Source organism: Euprymna scolopes, chromosome 13 (assembly GCF_053919585.1).
Source record: "Euprymna scolopes isolate OS-2025 chromosome 13, ASM5391958v1, whole genome shotgun sequence".
Lineage (NCBI taxonomy): Eukaryota > Metazoa > Mollusca > Cephalopoda > Sepiida > Sepiolidae > Euprymna > Euprymna scolopes.
In genome coordinates, this window is record NC_136494.1 from 6,990,703 (window position 1) to 7,015,030 (window position 24,328).

Here is a 24,328-nt window from a genome sequence, read left to right on the forward strand (position 1 = left end):
AGAATTCTAGTTTGCAAAATGCCAAAACTTTGGTGGCTAAATCCAAATTAATATTAAAACAATACCTATTGGGTTATGCTAGCATTTAAAGTTCCTGCAACACATCTAAATTTTCTTGATAAAGTATTGAACTGCATAGCTCCATACTAAGTTTCTGTTTTAGTTGCATCCTCGTATATCTATAAGATGCCTTGTCTGTCAGCTGACCAAGTTTCTCTTTGAAAATAGCATTTTTTAGATTTGTTAAGCTTAAGTTTGTAATAGCCAGTTCAGAAGCTTCCACCGATCTTTGTCCATCCATCCATGCGTCTTAAATCGGCTGCTTAAAAGCTGAAAAAGGATTTTCATCATTAAATGAAATGTCATTGAACGTCTCACCTGTTGTTTGCATTTGCGGCACCAACTCCACATCAAGATGTTGTTTTCAGCCCCAGGAATACTACGGTCAAGTTTACGCAGGTCAACTGTAATGCAACCGTTTTCATGGACAAACCTGCGGACATGGTCAACCATGGGCATGTCACATGGTGTAGCAGGACAAACATAGGATTCCCTGCAAAGAGTGAGACAAAAATATGTTTCGAAAACCCGACAGAATTGTAAAAAACAACCAAAATGAAATTAGCCAAATTGATGGATTTTTTAAAAAAAATTTTATCAGCAAATTTCAATTATTTTTATTTTATTTAATCTCTGCAATAAATTTCATATACATAATATTGAATGCCTACTGAAAAGAACTTGAATGTCCACTAGACACTATTCTTGAATGTCTAACGTCTTTGTTAGCAAAACCTGGCATGAAGATACTTACTCCAACAAGTAAACCCTGATTAACTATTAAAAATAGTATTCGCAGCCCAAATAAGATCTCGATATGGTTAATCCACATTGGCTTATACAAGATATATTACAGGGTGGAATGATAAATTTGTCGCCCTAAAGAAAACAACACTAAAGTTTTGCTTTAAAACTTTTATTGAAAAAAAATCAATTCAGGTAACTTGATTATGTAGTAGAGCTGACTATTCAATGTAGTCGCCTTCAGCCTCAATCACAGCCTCAATACGGGTCTGGAACTGGGAGCATGCCTCTTCCACAAGTGTCGGCAGGAGTTCACCAAATACTTGATGGATGGCAGCAATCAGACTGGCTTTGGTGTTGTGGGAGGTCATGTTGGTGATGTTCTCGACGTATGACTAAACGAAGTAGTCCAGTGGGTTCAGGTCGGGGGAGGAGGTAAGGCCAGTGAGAGAAGAGTACAAAGTTGTAGCCCTCCTTCTGAAGCCAAGCTTGGGTCTCTTTGGATTTGTGGGTCAGTGCCGAGTCCTACTGCCACACCCAGGGTCTGCAAGCAGCCACCTGATTGCACTAGGGGATCACCACACTCTTCAGCATATCCAGGTACACTTTGGTGTTGGATTTCAAGCCGAATTCGAAGATGTGAGGTGGCATGATGCGACCCTCACTTGAAACCACACCAAAGACCATAACCGTGGCCAGAAACATGGGCATGTCTTTCTTATTTGTGGCAATTCAGCAATGCATTTTGAAGGTGCTGGCAATGGTCCTGTTGTCATAACTTTGATCGGTAGAGGGCATGAGTTGTACAGCAGTGTGTCTCTGATCTTGCTCGTTGAACATTGTGTCACTTTCAGACATAATAAAAGGCTCCTATCACTCTTGGGATTTGTACACAACTGGCCAACTAGTAGATGGTCTGCAACAAAAAAAGAAAATCTGTTTTCATCAATTGGAAATGGAACCATGTTGTCCTTTCTAAGGCGACAATTTTATTGTTCCATAATACAGTAAACGGGTCAATTGGGGAGAGGGAAACTAATGTTCTTTACTAATTCAACATTTGAGATTTAAATGACAATTTAATGGAATATTCTAATATCTATATATCTCATATAGAGATCAAGTGCTGGCCCCAATAAGGGGTACCTTGATTTCTGAGAACTACTGAACTAAAATGAAATGATCAGTTATATGTCCAATGAATTAAGCAGCTTTATTTCACAATACATATAATATACGTGTGTATAATACGATTCCTTGCAAAATGATGGGGGGGGGGAGTTATTATACATAAATATACTTTTTCAGAAATTTAGTAAAAAAAAGAAAAAAAAAATTTATTTGGAATGGCAAGATTATAAATAAAGTCAGTAAATTTATTTTGGAGTGTGATTGAAACTAAAATGAAAATGCATTCTGCACAGTGATTAAACTTGCATCTTTCAAGCTATGAGACGTGTTTTTAATACACAATTCCCCTTCTCCCACCATTTCTCATCTCATTCACTCCCTTCTATTTCATATACTCAACGCACAACAATCAAGATTATCAGAGTTTTAGTATTATCAGTTATTATACTAAAGCTAAATTAATAAGATTTCCTATTCCTATTATTATTATTGTAGACTTTTCCTTGCCCTGGGACAACAATGTGATTAAAACAACACGCTGCTGCCAAAAACTCGTTACTCCAAATCTCAACACTCTGCTGTCAAAACTCAACTAAATCTCAATGCTCTACTATCAAAAACTCCACTACAAAACTAGACACTCTACTGTCAAAACTCAACTCCAAATCTCAACACTCTACTGTCAAAACTCAACTAAATCTCAACGCTTTGCTATCAAAAAATCAACTCCAAAACTCGACACTCTACTGTTAAAACTCAACTCTAGAACACGACGCACTGCTGACAACACTTGCTACTCTGACATCCAAATCCAAAATCCACCCAGTCTCTGAAAAATCAGGCTTTCTATATCCAACCGGAAGCACATTAGGTGACAATATCACAAACATATCTTTGAAGCTCCTGGTTTGGAGTTTGAAAAAAATCCTCTGAGAATGGATTCCATCTCTTTTCAGGGAGACATTATTAAATGAAATCAGGATTATTATGTTTTTTGAAATAACTTATATGGTTTAAGATGTGCCATTTGTAGTGATGATGTTTTGAATAGAGGACAGATTTCTATTATCTGAAGGAATCAGTATTGGATGCTGGCAAATCAAACATGATGGTGATTCAATAAGGCAATAATATGATTACAAAAACCGAGTTGCAATATTTTAACATGTCTACATGGATTTTATTAAATTATATTGATGAAATTGTAAATTAATTCATGTTTACTCAAATTACACAAAAGCTTTTTCAACAATAAAAACAAAAACGGCAATAAATATTAGAATAAAAATCTAATGGAATTTGATTAAGGAAAATGGAGGGGGAAAAAATAAAATAAAATAAAAACACACACACACACAAAAAGCAAAGCTGGAGGTGGGTGTATAATTTCAGCAAAATCAGAACGCAGAAAAGTAAAATCAAAGTTTGGAACAGTTACATATTTTTTTTTTTACCATTTTGGATTATCTCCCCTGAAATAATCCTTATTTTTTTCTTTATTTCTACTGAAAAAGATAAAATTGAGACATTTTTTTTGTCTGAAAGTTGAGGAAAAAAAAAAAATTTTTTTTTGTAATATACTCAATTTATAAGGACGTGAAACATAAGTACATATTTTCAATATTTTACTTTACACACACATACATGCCAAAAATTGTTATTGGAATTTTTTCTTTTTACTCTTTTTTTAATTACTGTTTTGACTCAGCAAGCCATTTTCTGGGTCTTTCGTGCTAATCCATAAAGTATTAATCAAAAAAAGTCTTATCGTCCATCTCAAGCATGTCCGATCTTTGCAATCATCTTCAGGAGTCTTTGTTTTTACTATCTTATTTTATCATTTTTAAGATCTTATTTTTATTGTTCTGCTTGGTAGTTTTGTAAATTTAGAAAAAAAGTCCAAGCTCAATGAATGCCTTTTTTTTATTGGGTTCCAAAGCATATATAATGTAGTATATTAATTCTTCAAGTTCCAAATATCAAGTTTTCTTAGTTGGTCATTTATTACTTTTCAAAAGTTATCCATTACAATATTTGTTTTGTATTGCGACTAACAAGTCTGCAAAATTATGTTATTGCTGCACATTTGCAGGAACTGCAGAGTATGTCAGTTACATGAACCATGTAAGTTATCCAAAATGGTGTTTTTATAAATTTTTTAAGGTAAACATCTGAAGAGTATGTGACTAAATACTTGGAAAATTATCCTACACATACACAAACACTATATATATATATATATATATATATATATATATATATATATATATATATATATATATATACACGTTATATTTTTTATTACCATATCTTTCTGTTAAGTTACATTATTGTTTCAGCTACCCGGCCGTTCTTTTGGCCGTCTGTAGCTTCCTCAGACTTTTACAGAAATGTTTGTTATTATGGGATGAAAGAGTGAAAAAGTGAATGAGGTCGGGGGGGGGGGTGCAAGGAGGGCCAAAGAAAGAGAGGAAGGGAACAATGGGGAAAGGTGGGAGGGGGTGCTTGGTATGTCGGTAATGTTCTAGTTTTGGAGTTTAAGGAACTTAAACTCCGTAACTAGAACATTACCGACATACCAAGTGCCCCTTCCCACCTTCCCCCTTGTTCCCTTCGTCTCTTTCTTCCACCCTCCTCGCACCCCCCCCCCCCGACCTCATTCACTCTTTCATGCCATAATAACGAACATTTCTGTAAAAGTCTGAGGAAGCTACAGACGGGCAAAAGAACAGCCGGGTAGCTGAAACAATAATGTAACTTAACAGAAAAATATGGAAATAAAAAATAAAACGCATATTTGCTCTACAACAGTATTGAGCACTTTCTTCAGTTTTTATTAATTACCATTTCCACTATATATATATATATATATATATATATATATATATATATATATATAAAAATGGAAATTCCGAGTTAAATTATGTAGAATTACAAAAAAAAAATTGTTTGACAAAGGAGTACAAATAATTATTAAAGTTTTTTCTTTAATCCATGGATTTCCAATGAATGGTTAATCTCATTGGAGTAAATGTTATCCGCAAAATAGATGTGGGTAATTATAAATTTTACTTATTAGCACATACATTTAAAATTAAAATTGAGGTTTTTTAATGATCATTTTGCCGCTAAATTTCTTCTTTAGTTAATTTACTTAATTTATATTAAATTAATATGTACTTTTTTCTTATATTGAAGTACTCTTTTAGTCACAGCAAGAGCCAATTTCCCTCTCATGTATCAGAGATTTTAACCTATATATATATATATATATATATATATATATATATATATATATACTTTATTCACATCCACAATTTTAAAGTTTTCAATTTTTATCCTTTGTAGTAATTTTCCTTTGAATATAATTTGTATTGATTATTTTTGAAGAGAAAAGCATGAATTTTTGAAACTTCATGGATTAAAAAAAAAAAATCATTACGATATTCCCTGTTTTTTTTTAACAATAAAGTTCATGAATTTTTATTTGGCATCATTTAAATCTCTTTATATATATATATATATATATATATATATATATATATATATATAATCAAGCGGGATTAAAGAAGTTGGATAAATCCTTTATATAGGGACCTATCAGAGTATATACAACTCAACACTTGAGGGCAGAGCATAACATAAATGTCAATTCAAGATAAAATAAATATGGATAGGTATGAATATATTTGTCGGTTCAATAAATAAAAAAAATCATATAAACAAAGATTATATAAACTCTTTATACCATGGCATTTTGAAGCCGTATGCTTCTCGTTAAAAGAAGAGAAAGGTTACAGATAAAGATATTTACGGCGCCTAGCATAGGATACATTAGTTTAGAAATAAAAATAAAATAAAGATACAAAAAATAAAAATAAAGGATAAATGGTACATAAAAATAATAAAATGTAGGGGAAATATTATCGGTAACCTAGCTTTCTTGTCTTCTGATGAGAAGCATTAGGCTTCAAAATACCATGGCAGAAAAAGCTTCTATCACCTTTGTTTTTATGAGGTTTTTTTCATATTGAACTAACAAATAAATATATTTATACCTAGACTTATTTTATTTCGAATTTATATATTTAATAAATTCCTTTATTCATACAAACATTATTAGCTACATATGTGCATGTATGTTTCAGTTGTGATTCCTTACAGAACACATCCTCAGGTCAAATTCTATAATTAAACCAAGAGCTTAAATCGCATTCTTTCAATGCAAATGCTCCAGTTTTTGTTTGTTTTTATAGTGGAAGAATAGTGAATAAAACATAAAAATAACATTAAACATGTATGCATATGTGTAGCCAATAATATTTGCATAAATAAAGAAATGTATTTTATAATACTGCCTTACTTGTTAATGAGCATCAGAGTTTCGTTGGATTAATGTATAGGAAAATAAAGTAATACAATCACTATTATATATCCCCCCCCCCAAACCTCTGGCCTTGATGAAAGAGAGACTAAAACTTGCTATGGTTTCAAATGATCTGAAATAACAGCAAGGGGAGACTTGATTCCAAATATTTCTCATATGTTATATTTCCCTTCTTATGGAAATAGGTTACAATTATAAATATCTCCAGTATCAAATAATCCTTATACATTGTGAAATTTACTACATGTATGAAAATCAAAAATGGGAGATATAACATATGAGAAATATTTGGAATCAAGTCTCCCCTTGCAGTTGTTTCAGATCATTTGAACCCATAGCAAGTTTTTGTCTCCCCTCCATCAAGGCCAGAGGTTTGGGGGAAATATCAGATATTTTTGTTATTCATATGAAAAACTAGGAAAACAAATGACTATGATTGAAAAATATTATGGTTGTAAAAAAGTGCCAAAAATAGGCTCTGGATGATGGATGATCCCCTTAATGTGCAACCTTATGGGCAAATGTCACATAGCTCTTAACACAATTCAGGTCATTACCTTTCCAACGAGCCTTCATTTGTTAAATTCTGATCAATAGTCACTGAGATTTGGAACTTATAAAACTTCCAAAAAAGTGGTGTGTATATATATATATATATATATATATATATATATATATATATATATATATATAATTTAAAGGAGATTAGAATAATAGTCTAAAGAGCTAAGTGTATTTTAATGTAACAGTGAAATTACTAGTTTAATTAAAATACAGGAAATGCTCGTTGTAATTTAGATATATAATAAGCTCGATAGTTAAATGTCCTAGAGCTAATTCAATATTAAGTAAAGTGATTTTCAATTTAAAAATTTAAAAAAAATTTTTAAATTTAAAAATCAAATTTTAATTAAATTAAAAATCAATTTCATAAGGAACAACAACAAAGTCAATTATCTGTACGATCGTTTCGGAAATCCGTGCTTTTTATTTGTGGTATACATGAAGTTATGTAGAACAATTATATATAGTTTTTTTGGTAAGCACGGTCTCCTCATCAGCAAATTTAGGAGGATTTTTATTGAATTTAAAAGACACCAAAAATAAACCTAGCATTAAAAGTAAGGCAGATGAATCTGAAAAAATTGAAATAAAAGGTTTGGATTTAAAATTTATAAGAAAATTAATATAGGTTATAGATAGAAATGAGTAGAAAAAATATATATTTTTGAATTTACATAATAAATTTGATTTAAAAATACATAGATATAGTTACCTTTTAGTTTTTCTTTTTTTGAAATCAGGAACTGTGTTTAAAGTAGTCATTTAGATGTTTGCTATAGCTTTTTATTTTATTGAATGATGAATTTTAAAAGGGTGACGATTACAATTGAATTTACCATTATTTTTCACTCTACTTCCGAGACATAACATATAAAATATAGTTATGTCTCGGAAGTAGAGTGAAAAGCACATCTTATTTTTCTTTTATTAATATTATTTTTTCCTTGTACACATTTTTGTGAATTATTCCATGGATTTCTGCCTTTGGATTATTATGGACCATCTTCTTCCAATTACGGGATTTCCTTGGATTTTACTTGTACAAATGGAAATTCTTTTAAGTTTCTTGAAGTTTTACATTTGGATTTTACCGTCACTGGATTTTTTATCTTCCACCAGACGATCCATTCATGTGTAATCACATTTTTCTTTACCATATTCCCTCTGCTTCACTTTTTTTGTTTTCAAGTTAAGATCTTTGACTTATTTGTTGTTTCATCAAATACTTCTGCATGCAAAATCCGATCCCGCATTTTGCTAATTCCTACCCTCTGATGAGAAGGAGAGTATTTCTTCGAAACTCCGCGGATTAAGGACTATCCATTTATCTAGTGTTTCCTTTTCAGATTAAATATGTTTTTAACTCATTTCAAAGTGTTTTTTAACATATTTCATTAACTGTTTGCTCATATATATATATATATATATATATATATATATATATTTATATATATATATATATATATATATATTTTACTCGCTTAAAGTTTTCACTTTGTTCATTTATCTGGAAAGCTGTTATGCTTCTTTATATGTATATATTTTGCACCATGGAGAACAAGTGCTGCCAAGAATTGTGCATATCAACTTACTTAAAGTTAGGTAGGATGGTCAACATCTTGAAATTTAAGATATAGACTTGTCATTTATTTGTTACATATATATATACCACACACAGAATGCATAAAGTATTTAACGACTAACATTATTTTTATTACTATACCTTTATATGTCCTACATTTCAGAATTGTCAAATGCAGCAAATGGACTGAAGATATATGTTGAATATAGCAATTTCTAAAAACACTTGATCTTTCATTTACAAAGAGTTAAAGACTGCAGATGAGATATTGATTAGAATATTTGAATTTTTTTGGAAAATCAATGACCATCCATGAGGTTGATTGCAATAGAACAGTGTGTGTGTGTGAGAAAGTACAATCTGAAATATTGTGGACAAAATGATGCCAGTCTTACGTGATGAGTAAAGATTATTTTTCATCAAAAAAAATAATTTCAATAAAATCAGTTTGTCATTGATACCTGACCGCAGAGTATTGCAAAAAATATATTTTACAAAACATTTTATGGTGCTTATATATTGAACGAACAAATCAAAATATTGAATTTTAAGTAAAACAAATGATACCTACGTAATTGTCATGCTATAAATAGTAACATATCCAAAAATTATGAAAACTTAAGGTAGAAAATTCATTATTAATGAAAAAAAAAAAAAAAAATTATGAAAGGAAGTGAAATCACTACATTACGCTTACCAAAAAGAGATAAGTTGACAGGGGAGATAATTAAGTTCTGTTGTCATCAATTCGAAATGTTGCACAAATTTTATTCTCCATCTAAACTTATCGAAAATTTTTTCATTAACAGTTACTTTTCTACCTTACAATTTTTCATAATTTTTGGATATGTTACTATACGCGGCATGTCAATTACGTAGATACCATTTATTTTACTTGAAATTCAATATTTTAATTCCTCTAATATTAAAGCACCATTTTACTCATTGGAAAATACGTGAATTGGATTAAAAAAAAAAAATAAAAAATAATTTTGATGTGCATTAACGTTTCTCAGTTTTTCAATATCATGTTTAGTTTTATTCCACATTTCCATTTTTATTGTAAAGCGCGTTTTCATAATACAATGCAATATCTTCCATGTCTATTCCAGGAAGAAGCATTTTTCTCTTGTTAGTGGAAAGCATTCGATGATTTAAAACCTAAAATCTGCAGTGAAGCCAGTTCATCATTAACGGATGACAAGACACATTTTATGATTGATTTTGTATTTTTTTACATAAATTTTAATTAAACATCAAATTTTAAAATAAAAATTGAAAAAAAAACTTGCTTATTGTTTTTCATTTTTTAATATAATTATAACATTTCAATTATTAAAGTTTGTATTATTAATGGTTTACTTTTGCCAAATTATAACAAAAAAATCCCAATTGGCATAATGATGGCTGTTACCCCACAAAGTCATCTATAATATAAATTTCACCTGTCTGTTTAAATGTATGTATGTATGTTTGTATGTCTGTTTAAAACTTTTGACAGAAGCGACGGATTTTCATGAGATTGGTATCGTTTTGAAGTGCAACCCTTTGGACGACAAATATCGAAAAATTGGCTAAAAATGTTAATTCCTTCACCCTCAACTGAGCACTTTTCTACAAGGAGAGGTCGCTTTTTTCACCGATATTTTCAAAAGTCATGCCTTCTTTTCGATTGACTAGCCTTAATTTAAACTTTTGCCACTTCCGGTTTGGCAATGGACGCAATGACAAAGACGTCACTTTTTTTTTCATGTTCTTTTCCTCCGTTGCGGTACGGGTTCGAGCCTGCCTATTACCACTTTTTTTTTTTCTCTCAACACACAACTCCAAATACCTGGGCAATGCCAGGCACCCAGGCTAGTTTAATACAAGAGAAAGAAAACATTTGTAAAAAAAAAAAAATACCTGCAATAAATATTAAAATAGTTTAATACAAGAGAAAGAAAACATTTGTAAAAAAAAAAAAAAAAAAAAAAAAAAATACCTGCAATAAATATTGCAAAAAAAAATAATAATAAACATTAATTCCAAAGTAGATTAATGAAGGTAATTAACAATTAATGAAACAATTGGCAAAAAATATACTAATCTTTTGTTTAATGGTTAATATCATTTGTTATTTTTTAATATTGATTTTTTAATATTGATTAGCAATTATGTAGAACTATCTTCAATTTTGTTTTTTTAGAAATTAAAAAAAAAATTTTTTTTTTTTAGAAATTAAAAAATTAGTAAAAAAAATACGAAACAAAAATACATTTTTTTTTTTTGTCAAGAGAAGACAACTGATACAAAATGTAAAATTTCACTTCTCAAAATATTAATCATCCACAAAATATTTTGACTGAAACTGAACTGACTGTATTTTAACTTTATTTAAATATTAAAAATAAACTATATATATATATATATATATATATATATATATATATATATATATATATATATATATATATACATACACATTCATGAGTAAAAAAAAAAAAAAAAATTGGGCCAAGAGTGAAAGGAAGAAATCGATTTTTCAATATTTTTCCATGAATTTTTTTTAACTGAAAATTTCTATTTTCATTATTATTATAGCATATAATAATAAGTGGAAAAATTAATCCTAAAAATGGTAAGACCGCATCTTGGCGAGGATATAAAAAACCGAATTGCAGGATTAAGGCAGTCCAAAATGACTTACAAGCACATTTTTGATGTTTTAATAAAAGAAAATGTGAAAACATCTCTTTCTGTAGTGAAGCGAATTGGTCAAAGGTTTGAAGTCGAATGCTTAGTAAAAGGGAAATCTGGATCTGGTCGCTCTAGAGCATTCACTTTGAAGGACAACCACAGGCTTTAATGAACTGTTTTGAAGGATCAAAAGAAAACTTATGTTGACCATAGCAAATTCAAAACAGGGGCTGGAAATTCTCTTTCTAGATATACAATATCTAGACGAATGAAAGAAATGGGATTTTCTTTTAAAAGGTGCGCAAAGAAGACATTTTTATCTAAGAAGAACATCAAGAATAGAAAGAGATTTTTCTCGTGTTATGGCAAGAAAGATACAGACTGGTTCAAGAACGTTTTCTGGTTAGATGAATCAAGATTTTGACTTGTTAGTGATGCTCCTGAACAGTGCAATCGAAGTACTGGAGAAATTTTCGCCAACTTGCATAAAAACGACATTTAAACACGGGAATGGAGGGATAATGGTATGGGGAACTTTTACTGCAGCAGGAGTTGGGGAACTTCTTAGATGTGAGAAGTCAATCAATGCAAAGGAATACATTCGAATATAAGAAACAGAACTGTTACTAAGTATTCAGAAGCTGGGAATATCCCAGAACATTATTTTTCAACATGATAATGCCCCTGCACACACTGCTAAAGTCACAGAAAAATGGTTTTCTGATAACTCAATTGATGTGATATTTTGGCCAGGTCAAAGCCCAGATTTAAACCCAATCGAGAATATTTGGTTCATAATATCTTGTGCATTGGCTGGAGGAACTTTTTTGAACAATGACAAATTGCGGGAAGCTGTGCAAAGCAAATGGAATAGCATCTTCTCTTCACAGTGTTCCACTTTGGTTGAGAGTATGTTTAAAGAAATCAAAAGAGAATGCAATTCCATCCTAAGTATTTATTAAAGTAAATATCTTGTTCTGTGTTATTAGTCTCGTTCAAGTTTCCTTGTTCTATTGTTTTTTGTTCAATATAGCTTTTAGTGCAATAAAATATATAAAATTTGTTTGGCCCGTTTTTTTTTGCTCATGAGTGTATATATAAATATAAACATCTGGTTACATTAAGCAAGTTTTATCTTGAAATGGTTTGTTTTTCTCCTGAAAATATTTTTCAAATTTTTGAGGAAAGTTTGTTGGCATGGGATCATATATCCTTCACTATTAAAATAAAAAGTCAAGGGGAGATAAGTCAGAAGGTTTATACTTGCTAGCTTTAAATAATATCTATACTAGTTTAATATTAGGTTTAGAATTTTTCAGATGATAATTTGCAATATTTGAACTACTATTCTCATCTTAGTTGTTATGTTTACAATATTTCAGAAAAAGCAATCTCCCACCTTCTTCAAGTACATCTTTTTGAACTTGGAAGCCTTTCTATTCAAACTTGGAAAATCTTTTACATTAAACTTGGGGTCCTGTACAGAATTTCAAACTGGACCTTTTTTTTTTTTTTAAATCCATGGAAGTGGATTATTCTTGTTCCATCAGCCATGACTGGGCAGAAATGTTAATTTTTATTATCCTTAGTCATTATCTGCACTGAAGATTGAACCTTCAACCTCCAGAAGACACTCACTCAGAACTGATTATTAACTCTCTTAACTGTTAAGCCATATATTTGAGTTTGAGAAAGATTCAAAAGTTTGAAAAGATACACTTGAAGAAGGTTAGATTATGTAAAACACAGACGAGAACAACCGAGACGAGAATAATAATCCAAATAATATGCATTTTAATCTCTACTAATCTGACCAACACCTGAAAGACTCCATAAAAAGACAGTATTTTTACTATTTTTTTCTCTTCTTTTCTAGTTGATTAAGTTTCTTTGTTGTTGTCTTTTTTATTAATACCCTGCTCGGCAGCTAAGTTCTTAATTCTCATAGCTGCTGGTGGCACCAGAAGTGGCAGTCCGGTCTTGAGCCACCAAAACTGTTATCACTCTGGTTGACAGCTGATGAGAGCAGAGTATTGCACATGTTTTCACATGTTGTATGATAAAAAAAAAATATTAGAAGTAACTTTGTGTGTGTGTGTGTGTGTGTGTGTGTGTGGGAGTTCCTTCCTCACAGGTTCCGAAATGGTTTTTTACAAATTTCACCAAAAGCTAATTTATATGCCTGGCAGTGTTTTTAGATACATATATAAAAAATCGAAAAAAATCCAATTCTAAAAATAGTCTTTTTTTTCTTACAAAAAAAGAATGATCCCCTGTGTACCTCACCATTTTATTGAAATTTTTTCTGATTAACGAGTTCAATTTACAATTAAAGAAGATGTACCATTTAAAATCACTGCAAATCATTTATTTGTTTGCATATTTTAAAACTAAACATTAATCAGAAGTGACTTTTCCAGAAGATTCATCATCAGGCCCAAATATCAGCTGACGAGATATTGTAAACAAACATAGAATTTAACGAACCACATTATCATTATTTAATTTTTTTTGTGAATTAATCCACCGGGCAAATTATTCTTTGTAATATATAATAACCAATAGAGAATTGATTCTATAATAATAAATATACAATTTGCATAAATTAAAATATCATGTTTAAGCGTATTGTACAACCATGCAATGCCGGGCGTCCAGCTAGTATAATAAACATTAAACACCATCTTTCGAAAATTGATTGTATAACTCTGAGATTATGATCTACATGTGTAAATAATGAAATACATTTGGTACAAGCACATATGTACACAGACAAATGACTTCCTGTTTTGAAAGTAACCTAGACTAAATATTGTAGCCTTTCAGCAATATCATCTATTGGATTTGTGTTTATTATAACGTTTGATTATTTTTTGAACAAATACACTTTTTTCTTTTCCATTACATTTTATAAAATTTATTATTTGTGAAAAAAAATATTTTTGAACAATCTTTAAACATTCTTTTTTTTCCATTTATTTATTTTAATGTATTTTATTTATTAAAAAAATGTCATTTTCAGTATTAATTATTTCTGTAAATAAACATTTAATTAATTTAAAAATAATTTTCTTTTTTTTTTTTTCACACAGGCATCACATTATCAAGGCCAAGAGGCCACTCGAGGATAAGGGTTAAAGAGTGTACAGTAGAAATTGGACAATATAGTAATCATTAGTAATGGAAATTCGGTAAATTTGTTAACTTATATGGAACGGCTCATCAAGAACTTGTTTATGTTAGACTTGAAGACAACCATATTGTGGAAAGCAGGAAAACGGAAGACACTTCCACAAGCATGCAGTTCTAAGAAAGAAGCTTTGTTCATGGAATCTATGTTTAGGTTTAGACACAGATAAAGAGTGGGGGGAATTATTGATAGTGTTTTCAGCTAGACGAGTGTTTCTTGTGAAAGTTTGGCAAGGGGGGACCATAGACTGAAGCTCAGTCGAACACTTTCCATGAAAATAACGATACATCAGAGACAAACTCGCAACATCTCTTCTGTGAGATAGAGGTTGCAGGGAAGAGAAAAGGACATCTACGAGGCTACGAAGTCTATTTTGAACTCTATCAAGGTAGGCCAAGTCCTTTCTAGCAGTTCCTGCCCAGAAAAATATTTCAATGAAAATAATCAGTTTTCAGGTATTCTTATGTTGACCCACATTTTAATCTGAGGTCTTCATTATATGTTACGCCATTTAATGTGGGCCACTTTCAAAGCAGGAAGTCATTTGTCTATGTAAATATCACCTTGTACTATAAATTCTCAAGTTACATGCCACTGAAACAACTACTAATGAAGATTATTGTAAACACTTAACACGTTCAATTTGTGTGATAGTGCCCCGTTATTTGTAAATATAGGAGAGATAAGCACTATCCTTGTGACAAGATCCCAAAAGTAATAAACCTGGGTATGGTGTTGCCACATGCAGTGGCAAAACCATGAAAAAAAAAAAAAATAAATAAAAAATAAAAAAAAGAAGAAAAAACACCAAACAAATATAACAGTTGTGAATCTCAGAAGAAAGATCTGAATATCATGATTGGCATGGGCTCATTTGATAGCCAACATGAGGATACTCTATTTGCATTCTGCGAAATTTGGTCCTTTTTATTTCAGATAAGAGAATAAAACAGATTGGATACAGATAACTAAATATGATCAGCACACACGAAATACCATGCAGAAGAAGAAATCAACCATAAAGGAAATCACACTAGCAATCAAATGTTACTATGAAAGTAACCCCTACACAAAGCTGCTCCTTTACACACATAAAAAATAATCTCAAAGTTGTGCCAGATGTAAATGAATTGATCAAAGATTTTTTTCTTTGATTTGGTTAACATGTTTTCACCATATTTTGCGTCATTTAATGTAAAAAAAAATATATATAAATAAATAAAAAAAAAAATAAAATAAATTAATAATAAAAGAAAAATGCTATTTTTACCCATAACTGGAGAGAAATTGTATGTTTATAATTTAACCAATGCTATGAGTGCATAAATGAATGTAGATAGTATTTAAATTTGGCAGAACCAATTCCATAGTCTGTAATGCTATTTGTTAGGCCAACCATACATTTCATTATATTTCATTAGTTTCTTTTTTTAATAATTACTGAAAACATTTCTTGTAAAATTCATAGTGCTACCGGAAGCAATGACAAGGCAAATTAGTTCCTTCACGTTTATTGTTCTTCAGTATTTCTATTGTGAAACGATTTATTGAAATAAAATATAAGAAAAGGACATTGTTGAAAAGTATACAATAAATTTTAAAAGTTTTAATATACGTTTCTAACTGGTGTGCCGGAAAGTATTGTCAATTATGTATTTTGCTTAGGTCATTCAGGAGTTTTGGGTCTTTCAACATCATACTCCTCTCAGAAAACCAATCATACGAGAGATGATTAACCATTTATTTAGAATAGTTGATTCCATAATCTATGAGAATATCCATTAGGTCATTTAGAGAACCCAGTTTTTGTTAACAATGTAGTACTAAACTTATTAGTATAAGAAAATCATTTTGTTCTACATGCAAATATTAATATGAAACGGAAAAAATATTTTTCTTTAATCCGCAACACACAAACAGTAATCAAAAAAAAAAAAGGATTAAAAAAAAAAAGAAAAAGGATAAAAAATGGAGAAGAAATGTTTACATCGTTAGCAAGAGATGTTCTTGACACTGTTTTTCGTGGCTGTGAAAACATTAAAATCATCAAGTTTGAAGAGAAATATATAAAATGTAAAGACAAAATTGGATTCTACTGTTGTGGACTTAAAAACAGATTGGTATACGCAAAAAAAAAAAAAAATCAAAACAAATAAGATTCATCAGAACAATTTTGAATAATACATTATAATAAAAAAATAATAATAATAACTAGCAGAACCCATAGAAATTCCAAGGTAGTTGAAATCTTTTAAAACATAAATAAAAATAATAAAAAAAAAAACAAATAACGATGAATTTAAAACAATTTTTTTAGCAAATTTTTTTAACTTTTTAAAGCTAATTATTTAAAGAATTGATTTAAAAAATTTACATTTTTTTCCAATGAAAATTTAACAGACAACACGTTTTTTTTCTGAATAATTTTTTATATAAATTATAAAGGAATAGATGTAAATTGACCTGCAATTTTTTTGTTAATCTTAAAAAGAAACTATAATAAAAAAAAACAAAAAAACTTACAATCTCCTCTCAAAGTGACTTTTAGAAGAAATACACAACTGTGTGTGAGGGGTGGGTAAGTTAATGTATTCCTCTTTATGAGTACAAAGGGCGTTCCAAAAGTAATGCTTCCTATTTTTTATTCTGCCCAAATGGATCAGAAGGGATTGCAAATTGAATTGTTATGATGACTGGAAATTTGCCTTTATGACCTGAAAATTTTGTCTATTGCAGATATTGATGGTGTGAGGCTTTAAGAAAGTACCATGGACGTGCATCAGAAGCAGAGCATGTCATTAAATTCATGGCAAAAGTGCACTGAGAATGTTGGTGACTATGTAGAAAAATAAATTTTGGAGCTATAAATGGTCACTCGTTTTAATGGCACCACTTTCATCTTGAAACCATAAACAGACAGCCATGTTTTTTTTTGGAGTAAATAGTTTTTTAACTGATTTTTTTTTTTTTGAGCAAATAGTTTTTTAATTGATTTTTTTTTTTTTTGAGCAAATAGTTTTTTAATTGATTTTTTTTTTTTTGGAGTAAATAGTTTTTAACTAATTTTTTTTTTTGGAGTAAATAATGATTTTTAACTGATAAACTATAAGGGGAGCTAATTCGTTTCTCATTAATTAATGTTGGCGATGATGGTTTTCTGTGACACAAGACGTGCAGCGAAGTAAATTAATATTTAGAAAGATTTTAATAATAGTAAATTATAGGATTGAGGAATGATAGGATTTTTTTTTGCTTTGTTTATGACATCATGAAAATCTGAATATTTTGTTATTTGCTCATTCTAAAGTAATGTCATGTTCATTTTTGTTTTACAAAGGATAAAAGCCAATCAGGGATAAGTGTTAACAAAATGAATGGATTTTGGGGTAAAACAATGAATATTATGATAGGATCAAAACTGAAGAACAAAATGTCAGTAATAGTCAGCTAACATCCTTCCTAACTTCCGGCGTGGCTGCTACCGTGCTACCGGAAGTGGTGACAAGGCAAATCAGTTCCTTCACTTTTTTTTTCTCTCACACCTATATCTCTCCTGTGCATGTATTTTTTTAAATGTTTTTTTGATCTTTTATTTAATAATCGCTGAAAAAATTTTTCGGTCTTATTTTATTTTAATTAATATTTATTGAAATCAGTTTGTTTTTTTTAAGAATTATTGAAAACATTTCTTATAAAATTTATAGTGGTACCGTAAGCAGTGACAAGGTAAATTAATTCCTTCACGTTTATTGTTCTTCAGTATTTCTATTGTGAAACGATTTATTGAAATAAAATATAAGAAAAGGACATTATTAAAAAGTATACGATAAAAATTAAAATTATACAGATAAAAATAACACAATTAGACTTTATTTGCACGTTTAATAAACAAAATTAAAGTTTTTATTTTATTTGAAACTTTATAAGACTGTTTATGATTTTAGATAATGTTTATGAAATTATAAAGTCTTTTTTTAATTTTCTAAATAAGTTTTTTATTTGAATCTATATAATAAATATGTTTATGAAAGTATAAAAATAAAATTATTGAAATGAAAATAACAAATGAAATTATTGAAATCAAAATAAAAACTTTCAAACATAAAAAAAACAAAAAACGTACCTAATACATAATATTCTAAAAATAATTAAAAAAAAAAGAAGTGTTTTCAATAATTCTTTAAAAAAAAAATAAATAATAATAATTTCAATAATTCTTAATCAAAATAAGACTGAAAAAACTTTTCAATGATTAATAAATAAAAAAAATCATATATTTTTTCTTTTCTGACATTTTTTTTCCTATTTATCAATCTTTATCGGCATCATTTTTGTCTAAATTCGCTAAATAAGATGTAAAATTTATTGGTATATGGATAAGAAATATAAACACTTATGACAACATGTCACAAGTAATGAAAAAGAAAAAAAACCCAAAATGTTTCTATGTCTGAAGGTGGTGTTAAATCGCTGAAACCTACTTGTATTAAAATAAATAATCTTAAAAAATTCTGCATTAAAATCAATCTCTAATTAACCCTCTGGACTATGACACAATTAAGCAAGCCATAAAGATGATATTAGCAAAACTATCAACTAAAATTGGCTTTTTTAAACTTACAAATTTCAATTCAAACTTTTTAATATTTTCCTTTCATATATTGTATCCTAGATTTTGATAAATTTTGAGATTTTCATCTATATTTTTCCAATGTGCCATCCCCCCGCCCCCTATTTATCAATTTTTATCCAAATTCAAATTTTGTCTAAAATTTCTTGGTACATGCATTAGAAATATAAACCCTTTCTTTTTTGTTTTCTATAGAGTGTGCAAAAGTTTCTCAAAAGTCATGAATTTTTTTTAATTGCAACAGTAAAAGTTTTGTTTTTACGCAAGCTTTAAAGAAATGCTATTTTTTGAAATATGCAAAACAAAATAGCAGCGATCCACATTTGAACTGAAACTTAAAACAATACGTTTGAAATATTACAATAAAATAAACGCAAAATGCATAAACTCACCTAAAACAGAATCGTTCCAAAAAGGCTCCGAGAGTGACATCATTTTTGCCATAGAATTCCATGGTAACAATCCTGAAATTCAAATTTTAAAAGAGTTAAAAGATTATGTGTGATACTATCACCCAGCGCATACGTGTTTGGTGGGGGGGGAATCCAAAAGAGAAAAAAAATTATAACAAAATATTTTCTGCCTTGATAGAGTTCAAAATAGACTTTGTAGCCTCGTAGGGGAGGTCCTTTTCTCTTCCCTGTAACCTCTTTCTCACAGAAGAAATGTTGCGAGTTTGTCGCTGATGTATCGTTATTTTCATGGAAAGTGTTCGACTGAGCTTCTGTCTATGGTCCCCCTCGCCAAACTTTCACAAGAAACACTCGTCTAGCTGAAAACACTATCAATAATTGCCCCCACTCTTTATCTGTGCATAAACCTAAACGTAGATTCCATGAACAAAGCTTCTTTCTTAGAAATGCACGCTTGTGGAATTGTCTTCCGTTTTCCTGCTTTCCGGCTGACTACAATATGGTTGTCTTCAAGTCTAACATAAACAAGTTTTTGATGAGCCGTTGCATATAAGTTAATAACTTTACCAAATTTCCATTACTAACGATTACTATATTGTCCAATTTCTACTGGACACTCTTTAACCCTTATCCTCTAGTGGCCTCAAGGCCTTGATAAGTGGTGATGCCTATGTAAAAAAAAAAAAAAAAAAAACCTTTAAAAATTACCGTTGAACATCATGTAGACTACTTTTTAGTGACACCATGCCACGTGGAAGGAAAGGAAGAAGAAAAAAAAACACAAACTGTTTCTATGCCTGAAGATGGTATTATATCATCGAAACTTAGTTGATTTTTCTTTTTACTCACGTTCACTCCTAACAAAGCATATCGCCACTTGGACATAAGGATGGAAGTAATACTTGGGAGATGCATATAATCTTAAAGAGGGAAAAATATTCAAACATGTGAGGCACAAAAATAGCCATAACTTTCTTAATTCTAATTGGATTTAAAAAAAATTTTTTTTAAGATTCTTTCTCAGCTCATCAAGCTCTTTCTATGTTTCTGCTATTATTGAAATATTTTAAGCGATTTGAATTTTTTCATGTGTATTGCTAAATCATTATGTAAAAAAGTTAATACAAGAAAAGGAGGGGTTGATTATCTGTCAACTTACCATGGGTTGACACAAGGATTCGGAGCATTTGGAGAGGTGCTTGAAAAACTGCTAAATAGAACCGATAAATGCTGATGATTGTTCAGGTCGAGACAATCGCGCTGAAAATAAAATGAAAAAAAAGAAATCTTTACTTTTGCATGGTTAATCTTAAACAAACAAACAAAAAAAACAGATTACACAAATCCATCAAAATTTTGACAATCCAATAAAAAGATTTCAAAAACTACAAAAAAGATTTCAAAAACTATAAAAAAATTTCAAAAACTATAAAAAGATTTCAAAAAACTATTAAAAAATTTCAAAAACTATAAAAAGATTTCAAAAACTATAAAAAAATTTCAAAAACTATAAAAAAAATTAAAAAATTATAAAAAAATTAAAAAACTATAAAAAAAATTTTGCAAATCCAATAAAAAGATTTCAAAAACGATGAAAAAAATTTTGCAAATCCAATAAAAAGATTTCAAAAAGTATAAAAAAAAATTTTGCAAATCCAATAAAAAGATTTCAAAAACGATGAAAAAAATTTTGCAAATCCAATAAAAAGATTTCAAAAAGTATAAAAAAAAATTTTGCAAATCCAATAAAAAGATTTCAAAAACGATGAAAAAAATTTTGCAAATCCAATAAAAAGATTTCAAAAAGTATAAAAAAAAATTTTGCAAATCCAATAAAAAGATTTCAAAAAGTATAAAAAAAAATTTTGCAAATCCAATAAAAAGATTTCAAAAACTATAAAAAATTTTGCAAATCCAATAAAAAGATTTCAAAAACTATAAAAAATTTTGCAAATCCAATAAAAAGATTTTAAAAACTATAAAAAATTTTGCAAATCCAATAAAAAGATTTCAAAAACTATAAAAATTTTTGCAAATCCAATAAAAAGATTTTAAAACCTATAAAAAAATAGAAAAACAAGCTAGAAAGTTGACAGTGAAAAAAGCATTTGGTAAAATAGCCTACATTTTTAAACACTGCAAATGGATCATGGATCATGAAAAGATGTTACAATTATATAAAAAGATGCATACTTCTGAAAAAACAAAGGACGATTAAAGTAATTTAGGTTTCATTTGAACTACGTGTCTCATGCTAACATTTTTGAAGCCATGAATTGAGAAGATTTCAAACTGACCTTTGCTTCATAATACATAGACACGTAATTTGGATCATTTTTCTGTTCAGAATCTTTGGTTTTCTTGCTAGATTCCTTTGGTGTTTCATGGTAGCAAGTCCCATCTGCAACAGCCTTGATACGGCCACCCCGAGCACGAAAATCAGACAGAAGATCCTGTGAGATAGAGAGAGAGAGAAAAAAAAAAGGAACATTGAAAGCAGTCATATTTTCTTCAAAAGTATTCTGAATTTTTGAGATTGCATTATTTGAATTATTCGGACTAATGTTTTCATCTTTAGTGTTATTTTCATGTTTCGGTCAATGTAACCACCAACCTTATTGAGATGTATCTTGCTGAACTTTGAATCTATCTGTTGAACTCTGATTCTGCATGGAATTTCAATGGTACTCTTTATTTAATCCACACAAAGACTTATGGTGTTGCAATATTTTTGATTCATAATGGGGATATATGGGAACATGATGAGAATTAGCAGCGAACCGGATGTTAACGCATCCACCATGAGAGACAAAATGAAAAATCGTCTTTTGCACATGGCTCCATGCATCGCTTCTGCTTAGAAAGAAAAAAATAAGATAACCATAAAATAGTTATTGACCAATGGCAGAGCTCCGCACCTAAAATAAACACCTCAAATATCACAGTCACTGGGAGCTGGTTCGCCACTATAAAACGAGGGATTTTAGGGAACCAGAGGAGAGAGGAGGAAAAAGAAGATGAAGACGCCGGGCTGCTAGCTGCTGATGAAAGAAGTCACCCGCTTTCCAGGTATGTATGAATTGACAAGGAATGAAGGTTCGTAAAATGTTTCTAGGTATGTATGAATTGACAAGGAATGAATGTTCGTAAACGTAACTTATCTTTCAGACGATGGATGTGGTAGGGGTAGGCCGGTCATCCTGCTGTCGGTGATGCGTGTCCTGGCTTGTAACTGGAAAGGGAGTAAGCGGAACCGACAGGAGAGGGGGGCGATCAACCATACAAAAGGATATTTATCTCTTTGAAAGAGGGAAGGTCTCCCTGTCCTCCCATACCCCTTCTGAGAGAAGTTTCCCCGGTTCTCATCTTTGGGAGGGGGGGGGGTAGGAGGGCTTAGCCTGCCCTCAAGGCAAATAGTCTGACTGTCTGCCTTATATAAAAAGGCGATTTTAGCTGGTCAGGCGGTATGGCCTGCGTTGACTATTTTTCCTCCACCTGTTGACCTTCCCTCCCTGTAAGAGGGAGCCGTGCTACGCAGATTAGGGAAGGGCTGAAGGGGTGATTTGTTTTTTTTTTTTACCCCTCGCTATAGGGAGGTGGCAGTCATCCAATCGAAGAAGGGGATCAAGCAGGAAGCATTCTCTCTCCTGCATTAGGGAGGGGGTTCTTTTCTTTTTAAGTGTGCCCGGAGTGGAGTTGGGCAAACTCCCCGCACTTGGGGAGGAGTCAGGACCTTATTCGCACGGAGGAAATAGAGGCCTCAACTGAACTTCATCAATGATCTTCCAAATCGCATTCTAAATTCATTTGTCAACATTTATGCAGATGACAATACGATCTATGGCAACAATGACCAGGATCTCTTAGAGTCTCTCTCTCTTCAGACCTTGAGCATGTGGTGCAATAAAAGGGGGCTTTTATCTTTTCATCATAAACGCTCTGATCTCTACCACAGAAGAGATGTTGCAAACCCGTCTCTGCTTTACCATTATTTTCATGGCAATTGCTTGTCTGCACTTCAATCTATGATCCCCTTTTGCCAAACTTTCATAAAAAACACTCGTCTAGCTACAACCATCATCAACAGTCCCCTCCCACTCTCTATCTGTGCATAAATCTAAATGCAAATTCCATGAACAAAGTTCTTTTCCAAGAACTGTCTGCCTGTGGAACACTGTTCCTGCTTTCCAACTGACTACGATATGGTTGGGTTCAAGTCCAATGTAAACAAGTTCATGCTAAGCCCCCTCCCTCAAATAATCCATTTCTACCTCATTTTCACTACTAGCTATTACTATGCTATTGTTTCAGTGACTTCTGTAAACTCATTAAATCTTATCCTTGAGTGGCATTTGGGTCTTGATAAGAGGTGGCTCCCATGTAAAAATTTTTTTAAAATGCTATCCAATATCTCTGCAGATTAAATAAAGGTTCCATTTAAAATTCTGTTCAAATTTCCGAGTTCAACAAGATACACCTGAAGAAGGTTAGAGGTTACATCGGTTGAAACGTGAAAATGACACTCAAGAGATGACAGCAGTAGTCTGAAGAATCCGAATAATAGAAGAAATGTTATTCAGAGAATTATTAATAGTTATATCAAGATAACTACTAATATTAATAGTTATATTAATATAACTTAATATTAATTTAATGTTTGATGATTAGAATATGTTTAAACAGACAAATTTTAGAAAAGCTTGTTTTGTTATACTTAATTACATTTATCTTTGTCTGGTGGCATCATGGAGGACGAAAGATAAACGGAAGGGGAGAAAAAAGATTAGTAAATCAAGAATGTGCAGAGACCGTTTTATTTATGGCGTTTCAGGCATTGTAGAGTGGAGGATCAAAGACTATAACCGGAGAAACAGAAAAGAAGAAAAGAGAAGATTAGTAATGAAACGCACTGAAACTGTTTTAATTCTTATCTTGTGGCATTATAGAG

General features: G+C 30.5%; 1 protein-coding gene across 17 annotated transcripts in view; it reads right to left on the minus strand.

Annotated features, from left to right (window-relative positions):
- The window catches only part of LOC145291930 (1-phosphatidylinositol 3-phosphate 5-kinase-like), a 279,737-nt gene that overhangs the window by 102,431 nt on the left and 152,978 nt on the right, over nt 1-24,328 (minus strand). For 10 of the 17 annotated variants that reach the window (XR_013869499.1, XR_013869500.1, XR_013869502.1 and 7 more), the window contains 5 exons: nt 21,678-21,833; nt 20,540-20,640; nt 19,360-19,431; nt 16,325-16,363; nt 379-553 (listed from right to left, as the gene is read on the minus strand). Coding sequence is in view for 4 of the 17 variants with exons in the window: in XM_080137844.1 (XP_079993970.1) it covers nt 379-553; nt 16,325-16,363; nt 19,360-19,431; nt 20,540-20,640; nt 21,678-21,833 (543 nt within the window). In the remaining 13 variants the exon portion in view is untranslated. The remainder of the gene's footprint in view (nt 1-378; nt 554-16,324; nt 16,364-19,359; nt 19,432-20,539; nt 20,641-21,677; nt 21,834-24,328) is intronic. The other 7 variants (XR_013869506.1, XR_013869503.1, XR_013869501.1 and 4 more) reach the window with 1 other exon arrangement.